Source organism: Gastrolobium bilobum, unplaced genomic scaffold (assembly GCF_033153095.1).
Source record: "Gastrolobium bilobum isolate Gb01-03AN ecotype WA unplaced genomic scaffold, APGP_CSIRO_Gbil_v1 utg909, whole genome shotgun sequence".
Classification (NCBI taxonomy): Eukaryota; Viridiplantae; Streptophyta; class Magnoliopsida; order Fabales; family Fabaceae; genus Gastrolobium; species Gastrolobium bilobum.
In genome coordinates this window covers 1,536,009-1,548,862 of record NW_026895707.1, presented here as the reverse complement: position 1 = coordinate 1,548,862, position 12,854 = coordinate 1,536,009, and the positions used below count along the sequence as shown (strand labels likewise).

The 12,854-nt window shown below is 28.7% G+C and overlaps 1 protein-coding gene across 1 annotated transcript; it reads left to right on the top strand.

Annotated features, from left to right (window-relative positions):
- The first annotated feature begins 8,671 nt into the window (after nt 1-8,671).
- On the top strand, nt 8,672-10,126 carry LOC133292883 (transcription factor SRM1-like). Its single transcript, XM_061491374.1, has 2 exons — nt 8,672-8,991; nt 9,847-10,126. Exons 1-2 carry the CDS (start codon nt 8,672-8,674, stop codon nt 10,124-10,126), a joined length of 600 nt encoding a protein of 199 aa, XP_061347358.1.
- The last annotated feature ends 2,728 nt before the right edge of the window (nt 10,127-12,854 follow it).

The window sequence follows — 12,854 nt, the reverse complement described above, 5'->3', positions numbered from 1 at the left end:
TTGAAAAAAATCCAAACCGAATGGATGATTACATGATCAAACCGAAGGGATTGAATCAGATGATTTTTGCTTCCAAAACTGATCCAATCCAGACCGCGAACACCCCTAATACGAAGTTTTTAGGATTCCGGGGAATTGAATATGGTAATCTTATTTATCCACGTTTGATATGAGATTTTCAAAATTTTCTCGAAAATCCAATTTTCTGGAATTTTTTTTTGTGTGTAATTTTTTTTGAAAATACCATTCTATGGGTGGTATCCGTGAATTTCTTGTTAGAAATTTTATATGTGGGCAATATTATTTAATGTTTTTTTGTTTTCTAAAATAATCGGGTTCAATTTTTGTTAATCACCGTCTTGATTAACAAAATTGTCTTGATATATATATATATTATGTTATCAAAATCGTATACTGTTGTTATTTTGATTAACGTGAATATCTTGCCTTAAAATAGCATGAATGTCTTGATATATATATAAAGATTCAATTGCACATATATATTGATTATGATTTACAAAGTATTTATATATACAGTGCATAGTATTCAAATAGCGTGAATATATATATACACAGTGCATAGTTTTATTCAATTGATTTACAAAGTGTTAAATTTGCCCCACTTCTCTTACAAGCTTACAAATAGCGTGAATAGTTACGGATATATGTATATATATGTTTTGATTTGAATTGTTGGATTTGAATTGCCGAATATTCTGTATGTGGTATTTATTTAATATACAATTCAAACAGATAATTATTTTATGTTGTGAATATGTGCTATTCAGATTTTATTACATGTTAATTATATGCCAAAATTCACAAAATTTAATTTTTTGATCATTGGAATATTTGTGAATCATTGCTATATTATTTGCAATTTTTTCGTGCATTATATATTTTATGGAATTATTATGTTTTGTTCTATATTTAATTATGTAATATATATATATATATATATATATATATATATATATATATATATGTGTCCGAATTTTGAGAATATAAATTACTGGAAAAATATTTCAATTTTGTTTTTTGTCATGACACTATTCATGTTTTGAATTCTGATTCATTGTTCTTGTCTGGTGAATTGTTTTGGTTTCAATAAAATTGTTTCATAAACTTGAAGTTTTAGTTTCAATGAATTTGCTAACTCTACGGTGTGAGTTGTTTTTGTTTTTTTGTGGAAATTTTCAATTTTTGAAAGTTTTGATTTTTTGGGAAACAATTATTAAAATTTCGTGCATTTATTGTTGCATGAATTTGGAGATCCTGAAATTGTGCCTAATTGTGGCTTTATTAGTAAATTAATTTCTGATTTCGCTTTAATGAGTGTATTACTATTATGATATTATTGTTTTTGTACAATTATGAGTTGGTTTTTTCACACTTACATGAGCTTAGTGTTCCGATATTTTAGATCCCATTTTCAAATTAGGCAATTTTTAGTGTGAATTTGACTCAACTTTTGGTTTCACTTATTATTTTGAAATTTTTCTGATGTTGTGAGTAACAATATTTTATGATTTTATTCACCTTAGTATGGATACTTATATTTATTTTTCAACCCCACGGATGAGTTAGAATTAACATTTAGCAGTTATTAGTAAGTTGGCATTAGTATCACTTTTGAATTTTATATTCATTGTACATGTATTTGGAATTACTTATAACTTATGTGAAATTGGTTCACATAGGTAAGTCCCAAAATTCATAAACTTTGAACTTTTGAAGACAATTTTTATGGTTGGATTTGTTAGTTTGTTTTGGCTGGATTTCATTTTCGAAATATTTTGGACTGTTAACGTGAATTGTGGTATTCAGATTTGCATATTAATATTTAGTAATTCTTGAAATTCATTGAAACTTTTAGTTAATGTTTCACATTTGGCTTTTAGTGAAACACTGGTGTTGTAATTCATTGAATTGTGCCTCTCTTTTTAACGTGGGTTGAAACTTTTGATTGAGTCTCTATATTTTAGAATTTTTTGGACTTTAGTACTATTCATGTACTGTTTAAGTTTTGAAATTCCTAAAATTGCTATGGTTGTTCCAACATTTAATTAGTTAACATGAATTCATCATTTTGGTTTTTATGGGAACTATGAAATTTTTGGATTATTTCACTTTTGTGGAATATTACTGGTCTATGCTTTAATTTCTCTCATTTAGGATTGTGTAAACTGAATTTTGATTCAGATTTGGTGCTGTTATTAGTTTTGTTTATTGGACTATAATTTGGGCCTATAAATTATTGGACATTTGATTTTGATTTTAGTGAAATAAGTGAAAACCGTTTGCACTTTTGCATAGTTTTGTGAAATAAGTTCAAATGAGTACGTCTTATAATTAATAAACTTTGTCCTTTTTGAGACATTTTAGTGGGTTTTCACATTTCGCATCTTGGATTTAGTGAAATTGGTTTCATACTTCATTTGGCTATATGGTTCTTCAATATTTTATTTAATTGGCACATTTATGACTAGTTCATCGTAATTGGTTTTTGGAACTACAAAAATGTTGTTGCCATATTTTTAGTCTCATTGATTACTGTGTATTGCATCGTGACTTATGATTGACAATGAAATAAATGCAAATAATCATTGAGATTTTTGATTGTAGCTTAACATATAAAAATTAATATTTACTCCATTTGGCGGTGCTACAGAATCATTTTATTGAATAAAAGGGAGTAAAGTTACTGTATAATTTGACATTAATTGCATAAGGCAAAAGGAAGGTAAATGGGTATAACGGATTCTAAACCCATGACTGAAGGTTAATATTTATGCACTGTGTGAATTAAATTAGGCAAGTTTTTATGTCGTGTATTATAATGATTTGATTGTATGTATTAATTAACGTTTCCTTATACATACAATATTGAGATGAATAGTTTGAATATTATTGCCTATGGTTTGAAGCAATAATTTGGGATTAGAAATTAATGTCAAGTGATCCATATAATTTCATTTAATTAGGGATTAGCCTCAATACCCTTAATTATTTCAATTATATATTAAGAGTCTTTGGATCACATAAAAGGTATGACATTAGTTGTAATTCATCATGCAAATATAATAAGAATAAGAATTCTTGTGGGATAAATTTTTGAAAATTGCATATAATGCTTTTATGTTGATATTATGGAGATATATAATTTATAAAATTTATCTGTCCAAAGGGGATAAATTTTAGACAATTATATATAATTTTCTCCTACTTAAGCATAGTTAGTAATGGCTTTAATGTTAAGTGCTGAATTTTTATGGTAAAATTTGTTGGATTGACAATGCAATATGATTTCTAAAAACACATGTTGTGAAGTGTTTCATGTTGTCGGAAACACGTGCTGTTAAGTGTTTCATGTTGTTGGAAACACATGTTGTTAAGTGTTTCATGTTGTTAGAAACACATGTTTTTAAGTGTTTCATGTTTTTGGGCATTATTATTGATATATTATTTGAATTATTTTATGTTAATTACCTGCCCAAAGGGGGTAGTTACATATAATGATTTGGGAAATTGCATGAAGAAATTTTTTATAAGATTACGTAATTTAAAAGTATTTATCTGCCCAAAGGGGATGAATTATTTTTAAATTGCATGTGGTATTATGGAGAAATATGTATAATTTAAAAATTTGTCTGCCCAAAGGAGATGAATTTTTATAATTGTATGTAAATCTCCTTGTTGTTCAAATCTTCATGTGATAGAAAATATTTGTATATTATATTCTCTGCCCAAAGGGGGTTTTATGGTATATAAATTATTTTGCTATTGCCCAAATTTAATCTTATTGCATTGTGTATGTCAATCAGTTATTTTTTGCCATCAACAACAACATGCTACTGTTGAGTTATTTATTATTTCAAATTATAACAAATGGAGATGTATAATTTATAGAATATTTTTATTTATTGAGTTATATGCTTTCGCTTGAACTGTTTAACTATAAAACCTTTTTAAGAATGCTATTGGTTTTTGAACTCATGATTAGTGAAGGTGTTACACTTTCTTGTGGAATGCATTATGATTTTGGGCAAGATTTGTAAGTATTTCTACGAATTACTATTGGTATTACCACTAAAGTGGAATGATTTTTTATCATGTAATTTTTTTTTTATAAATTTGAGGAATGCTTTTAGTTATTTCATGCAATTTCCTGTCCAAAGGGATTATTGTGTGATTTAATTAGAAGCTTTCTTGTAATAAAGTTTTTGGAGGTGCATTGGTTTAAGTGATCTGTCTGCTCAAAGGGGACAGATCTCTGAAGCCAGTGTATGTTCATTGGTTGATTCATCTGAGGCTTTAACCTTGGTTTAAACCTTGGTATGTGCATTCTGTCCAAAGAAAAATGTACTATTTTGTTGGTCTCATTGTAATAACTTGTCTTAATTGAGGTTGTATTTTGCCCTGCAGTTTATTTGGATGCATTCGTTTTGCGTTAATAGTGAATTTTTGTTAATTCATTTGAATTAATCTAAATATATTTGATAAGTGCATCTACATGAAAGTAAGTGGGAGTATATGTATATTTTTAGTACTTTATATAGATGACATTTTATTTTTCAATAAGATGGTGATTTACTGAATGAAATAAAAGTTTTTTTATCAGAAAAACTTTTATAGGAAATATCTTAAAGTAGTTTCCTTTGTATATATGAGTACTTTAATTTTTTTTTATTCCCTTAATTAGTGGGAGTTGGACTCGAGGCTTTCTTTTGAGTGTTTTAGATTCTTTTAATTCCCTTAGTGGGAGTTATATTCAGTTTGTCTTTTTGGTCATGCAAACTCATGATGACTTTTGTGATTTTTGTTTGAATTTTAATAATTGATGATCATTATTATTGTTATTTCTCATGTTGACTAAGAAATATATGTATGAATAATATCTTTAAGCATGTTGTGAGCTTAAAGATGTATGGATGTCACAAATTTTGAGATCTCGTGTTGTATTGTGACATGTTGGTTTATTTAAACTAAGCAATTTCATGTTGTTTGAAAATTGTGTTAATTCAATTTCATGTTGTTAATAAATTGGATTGAAAAAGGCAATTTCATGTTGTTTGAAAATTGCGTTAATTCAATTTCATGTTGTTAAGAAATTGGATTGAAAAAGGCAATTTCATGTTGTTTAGAAATTGCGGTAATGCAATTTCATGTTGTTAAGAAATTGTATTATGGAGTGTAATTTCATGTTGCTTGGAAATTGCACTAATGTAATTTCATGTTGTTAAGAAATTACATTGAGGACCGATAAGAATTAGTGTGTTACATTGTTGATCACATTTTGGCACTAATTCTTACTACACTGCTAGGCCTTGATTCACGAAGATGTAATCCTCATTGTATGTGAGTATGGAAGGTCATATGCTATGATATTTTCAGTATATTGATCGTCATATTCCTATGATGGGGTTATATTGGATTGGATTGGATTGAGATGCTGGAATTGGAATATTGTTTTTAAAATCGTGGCCACGTAAAATGTTTTTCCTTGTTATTAACCCGATAGATTCGTTTTCAAATAAAAGTATTTTAAAATAAAATAAATTAATTAATATTGCCCAAGCGGGAGAATGTTAGAAATTTTATATGTGGGCAATATTATTTAATGTTTTTGTATTTTTTAAAATAATCGGGTTAATGAATATTCCAATTTATTCTATTGTGATAAGCTCATTGTGATCATATTGAGTTGGGCTTTTGACATCTTTTGGTATTGGGCCTAGTTGGCAGCACAGTGTAGGCATTAGTGTCTGATTGGGCTTCTGTGATGGGTGGACCCATCAGACACACTGTTGATTAGGGTTTTGCTAGGTCCCCTCTCTAGTCTATTTATATTGGGGTTAAGCCTCGTGAGCCGTCATGCTCCCATCGCTGAAGGCTGCCATTTTCGGAATATGTCATAGAGAGGAAGATCTGGCATGTAGTTCTCTCCTTTCTTCCGCTTTGTGATGATCCATTAAGGTACGCACAATCTCAATTTGAAATTCATTAATTTGGTGTTTTATAATCATATACATGATCCAGGATTAAAATAATTTCTTACATTTCTATGACAAGGAAAATTTTAATATAACCAAACATAGTATCAAGTAAATTAACCTAATATTTTCGGAAATATTTTAGCCTACCAAATAATTTTTAATAACATATTCGGAAAACTAATTTTTCGATCATATTTTAAAAATGATAATTTTCGGATAAAATAATTTTTCTCCCTTAGCAAACGCACATGTGTCTTTTATGCTCTTGCAACTTCTGATCAGCACGCTACCATGCTAATGTTTATTATGATTGCAATTGTTATAGATTTCTACATAAGGGAATTCGTACGCGTCAGCCAAGAAAAACATAAGCCGTTTTCGGGACTAACAATTAAGTGCTGCATATGGCATGTATTTATTAATATTCTGCACTTATTGATAGAAAAATTTTAAGTACTCCTTATGTATGAGATTTCTCTTGCGTTATATTGTTAAATATGTATCACCTCCTTATGATTATCAAAAAAATGCATTTACATAGTGGAAGCCCCACATAGTTAAAATGGTAAATATTCATTAGCACAAAAAAAATGCTTCAAAATAACCTCTCTGTTGCAGCACCAAAAACTTATTTGAGTGACAGGACAGACACTGTTCCAATAAATGGGGTCCTATAATTCTATAGCATATTCTAAATTATTTAGTGAGAAAGGACACATTAAGCAGAAAGAATTTATACCTCTATTAGCACTGTAGCGAGTTCTCAAATCAAATAAATTTCAAATTTTAAAACAAGATTTTAAAATAGATCCATAATAATAAATGCCGATTTGGATGGACTTTTATTCCTAAAAAAGTTACTTTTATTTTTTAAAATAAAAATCATTTTGAGAATTTTTAGATATTTGAATAACAACTTTTTAAAAAAGAAAAATTTAAAACAAAAGTTAAAATGCTGCTTTTTTTAGCAAGTAATTGGTTGCTTTTGAAAAAAGCACAAATTAAAAGATAATATAATTTTTTTTTGTAAAAAATAATATAAATTTAAAATTACAATTTTAACCTCATCCTATCATACCTATTTTATCTCTCCGTATCTCATAATCATGTTATTTTGTCTCTCCTTTATTGTAATTTTATATATAAAAAGTGTTTTTTATTTTATTTTAACATCCAAACAACTTTTTTTATGTAAAAGTGATTTTCAGATCATACATCCAAATGTAAAATAACTTTATCTTTTAAAAAAAATTCTTTTAAAAAAAGCAATGAATAAAAAGTCATTTTTTTAAAAGCTCATTCAAACGGGCCCTAATAAATTCAATATTTGAAATTATTGGGAGAGGCATTAAAAATATCACACAAATCATCGCTTTGTTCACCAAAAAAAATATAAAAAATAATAAAAAAACACTGCTTTAGGCATCCGGAAAAGACATCCCAATTATTATTTTCCACAATTTTGTAAGGATAGTAATCGAGAATTAACAGCAACACCAAATTCTTTTTAGGGGAATACTAGTCTCATGTTATAAAAGATTAATATTTCATGTCATAAACATAAAATATATGAGGTCCACTCAATTATTTGTTTATTTATTTTAAAAGAACGAACTTCACATGCTTTGGATTTATAACATGAGATACTAGTTTCCTACTATATGACACTAATATTTCCCTTCTAAACATATTTATAAAGGCAGGAGACAAACATCTGCTAGCAAGAATGAACTAAAACAAAAAGCGAGAACATTGGAATTGGAATTTTTTATTTTTGGTACTAATTCAAGGGTATTTTTTAATAATTATGTGATTTAAAGAAATCTGAATTAAAGATATGCTATAATCTTGAGATTTGAGAAGATTATCTTGTTAATAAATTTTTAAAATAACATATAAAGGATTCAGTTACCTTTAATTTAGAGTACTAAACCAATTAAACATTTAATATTTGTCAAATAATTAATTTAACAACCGTGTAATAAATTATCATTAATGTAAATTAAGAAGATTATAACTATCTTGTTATTAACTTATATGAGCGAACTAATATTTATATTAATCTAAATTCATAAAATGGGCTTAGTTATGGTATTTTTTATTATTTTTTTGGTGTGGATTAGTTATGGTATTATTCAAAGGGATATGATGTAAATTATTGCTTAAAGGAAACTAATATATTTATGATAAAAATGTGAATTTAAAACTTTTACTGACTTGCATTCATTGATATTTTACATTTATATTTAGGCATAAGTGCAATATCGTATATGTGATTCTATCTTAGTTTAATAAAATAAATAAATTTAACCATTAATTAGAATTCAAAAAAAGTGATATGAAAAGACAAGGGCTCCGCAACTCAAGCGTAGAACCTTCATTATGGGAATTTAAAAATTAATGTTTTCTACTATGTTATTTTCAGTTATATTTTTACAATATTATAAGATAACACATGCATGAATCGTCATTTCTTGAAACTAACTAAATTCGGATAATATTTTTCTCCGTGTGATAGGATAAAAAAATATTAGGAGAGAGAAAATCTAACCTAAAGAATGCTTGTGCAGGAGGATAGAGATAATACTTTCCTCCTTCCTATAAATATGGAACGTAGTAGGTCATAAATAAATAAAAAGTTCACGTAACTCTTTTAGGAGAAAGAAAGTAAGAGAATGTCTCAACTTGCTCAGCAAGAGAATAATGCAAATGGAGCGATGACACAGTGGACTAGGGAAGACGACATTGCCTTTGAAGACGCCCTCGCCATCATCCCAACAGGCATGCCTGAGCCAGAGTATTGGGAGAAAGTAGCCGCTCTTGTCCCTGGAAAATCACCGGCGGAGGTCCGAAATTATTATTGGGTATTGTTCCATGGCTTGTTAGAGATTGAGACGGGTCGAGTGCCGTTACCGCACTTGTTGCTGGTGCCGATGGAGGCCAACAGATGTAACTGTGAAAAGAAGAGGTTGACATGGACAGAAGAGGAACACAGGTATATATATATATATATATATATATATATGTTTGCATAAAGTGTTTTTAATTATTATTTATCTTGTTAGGTAAGATTAGAGGTGTCAAAATGGGTTGACATAACATGAATTTGACACGACAATAATTTTTTCTGAGTTCACATAGCACTACACGAATAACATGCAAACTAGGGATTAAAATGGTAATTGACAAAATAAAATAAAATAAAAGAGTCAATACTTTTTTGTGTCATCAACAAAAAATACGGAACAGATTTTAGTCCCCTAGAAAAAAAAAATATATTAGTCATTTTTTAGGAACTAATGTGAGTTTTTTTTTGAATTTCAGAGGGATCACAATTTCAAAGAACTTAAATTTTAAAGTTACCATAAATTGACTTTTTATAAGAGATTAAAATGAATTTCGAGTTTTTTTTGTTGAGAACCCAAAAGAGTATTATTTACTCAAAATAAAAAATGGATTGAAATAAAAATATAATTAAAAAATCTTTTTAGTACTATAATAGTACTAAAAGATAATCTAATGTAAAAGACTTATTAATTTTTAATTATTATTAATTTTGTCACTCAAAATCTTGGGTTCGAATCTCAAAACAATTTCTTAAAGAAGTAGAAGGATAATTGATCTCTATCTTCGTTAGTTGGAGTATAAAGAGGAAAGATTTTTCTAGAATGGTCGATTTACCATATTCCTCCTAATAAAAAGAATAGAAAAAGCCAAACATTAGAGGGAAAATATGTTTCTTATCACGAGTCACTTCAACTTGTTTTTAATTAAACTTATGATGGATTTTTCGTATATATATGTATTCTTGGATTTTTATGATATCTCTATATTTGTTTTTTTGTGATAGGTTATTTCTCGCTGGGCTGCAGATAATTGGCAAGGGAGATTGGAAAAACATTGCTAGATATTTTGTTAAGACAAAAAATGCAACACAAATTGCTAGTCATGCCCAAAAATACTCCCTTCATCTCGCTCAAGGTGCCCAAAAGAAGGAAAGGAAAAGAACAAGCATCCATGACATAACCTTAAATGCTGAAATCGACATTGTGGTTCCTGCTGATGATGTTCAAGTTCTTCAACACTTACAAAAATTGCAACAGGCACAGCAATTGAGGGACACACAATAACATGGCTGTAGATGTGTTATTTAAACTGTTGTTTCATTTTGGTATGGATTTAGTTATCTTAATTTACATCTTTTACTGTTTTAAAATTGAAGGAAAATAAATGCTTTCCAATTTGTAAAGCGAAAAGTTACATGGTTTTAGATTTGGAGGTGGTAGTTCTTATTTGAAATGCTTTATATGGATAATATATAGTCTATTATACTATGTTTGAAAAGGATTACTTCAGCACATAATTGAAAAAAAATTCTGGAGATGTTATATCTAATCAGTTGCTTTCATTATTCTTTTGTTTTTAATTATAACAGTTAAACCGCTTGAATTAATGTATCAAGTGATTCATTTAGAGTATAAACTTACTCTGTATGCTACCTCCTAGCATACATAGAAACTATTCATGTCAGGGTCGACAAAAATGAGGACTTATGGAAAAAAAAAAAAAAAAAAAAAAAAGAGTTACATTGTATGTCTGTTTGTCAATGTGAGCATCTGAATTTGTAACCATAAAGGCCAGGAATAGTAGGAGTGTCCTAAAAAGATCATCTTGCCTGCAGAAAAGAGACAGAGGGGGGCAAAAAGGGAAAACACTTCATTGAAAATTTGATCTAACATAAAAAAAATATAGGAGATAAAAATAATACACTATATCCAAACTTCTATGAACTCCTTTTCTATATCAGATTGTGTTTTGTTTAGTTTTTACAGAGACATGATTCTTGGCAATGTGCCCTATCTTGAATCTTTCTTTACGTAACATATTTTGTACTCTAGGAACATTGATAACATAAATAAGTTTTTCCATTGTGTAAATAATAATAGGAAAACTATGCAAAGATGTAAATGGTATAAGGCAATCAAAGAGTTCTTGGTCTAGTGGCAACCCAATTAAACCTTAGGATTTGACTTGATCAAAGGATAAAGGATTTAATTTCTGAGAAGTGGAGAGACTCAAATCGAATTAGTGGGACCCGTTAAGAATTCAGACACAAATTGGTATTTTAAAATAAAATAAATGGTATATGGCAAATCAGTGTTTACATCAAGACCGTTATTGGCTATGAATAAGCAGTGAGAATTGAGAAAGGAAACAGAGGTTGACGTCCAAACCTATACTGGGCTCAGCACAAGAACATGAGAAAATGATATGGAATGAGGGATTTAATAAAACCATAGACATTAAATCTTTAATAAGCACATGAAAAAGCTAAGCCTGAAAAAGTTGAAAGGTTTAGTTTTCTATGTATGTTCAATGCAACTCAACAACGAGCTTACTTTTTCTATGATTGTCTTCTACTTCACGACTGCATACTTTCAATTGGATGATTACAATCCGCACTTCTCCATAGTTCTTATGAACATATTGTCGATGGGGCAACAGGTCTATTCATGTGTCATTGTATATTAAAACGGTACAAATATCTTTCTCTAAACTCTGCCAAATTATATCACTGACCACGGAAGTTGTTTGCAATTTTACTTATAGTATTCTTTTCAGTACCTTTATAAATTTTTTTATTTATTAATTAGAGAATTGAAGTATTCTATGGGACAGCCATAACAATATTCACGTGAGCCAAAGACGTAATTTTTTATATTTAAGTCCATTAATAAGCGTAAAAATTGGATCTAGCCTTACCTCACCCAACTTGAACCTTGCCAATAAAGGATCCATCATTGGCTAATTAAGTGAAAATTTATAGGGATCTTTTAGTTTTATCAAGGTATTAGTGTTTCTCATATTACAAGAGATAATTTTATCTCCTACACACATATAAAAATGTGTGGAACTCATGTTTTATTTTTCTCTCTTCTTTCACATGGCCCCACATATTTTTATATGTGTACAAGAGATAAAATTACGTATATTAACTCCTTTTATCAATTATTCTACATCACTAGGATATTAGAGAAATGATTATTGGTTGTTCTGCAAAGTTTAATCATCCACCCCAAGTAGCTGCCCAACATTCTTGTTCTTTGGGAGATTTCTAAGTGGGTTGGTAGTTAATAGAAGTTTTTGTTTTTAGCTCTTACAACTTCTGATTAGCACGCTCGCATGCTACTGTTTATTATGATTACAAATGTTTTAGCTTTCTACATAAGAGAATTAACACGTGTCAGCCAAAAAAGAACCGAAGCCATTGTCTCGGGACCACCAATTAAGTGTTGCATATGCCATGTACTTACGAATATTATGCACTCATTGATTGAAAAATTTTAAGTACTCCTCCTTATGTAGGAGATTTCTCTTGCATTGTATTATTAAATATGAATTACCTTATTAAAATGCAGTTACATATTGGATGCCCCACATAGTTAAAATGGTAAATATTCATTAACATAAAATATGTGCTCCAAGACCAAGAATACCAAATAATTGGATCTAGATCCTCTCATGTGAAAATTCACATGATCATGTCATGTGAAGAATCATAATCATACAAAGGTGGATCAATGGTAATAAAAGAGGAGAAAAAAATATATTAAAATAGGTAGTTACGAAATCATAACCGTTGATTTACCTTTGTATGATTGTGATCTTCTCACATGACCATATCATGTTTTTTTTTCACATGAGAGGATCCATTTTCAAATATTTAACTTTGCAACATATTCTTTTCTAAATTATTTAGTAGGAAAGGACACATTAACTAGAAAGAATTTATAAAGTGAGTTGAACTGTAGCGAGTTTTCAGGACAAATAATTTTTGAAACAAAAAAACAAGATTTT

Bases quoted from the DNA above. Each gene is read 5' to 3' on its own strand.
- LOC133292883 (XM_061491374.1), top strand. From the start codon at position 8,672: ATGTCTCAACTTGCTCAGCAAGAGAATAATGCAAATGGAGCGATGACA. The intron at 8,992-9,846 runs GTATATATATAT...TTTTTGTGATAG, and splicing joins TGGACAGAAGAGGAACACAG to GTTATTTCTCGCTGGGCTGC.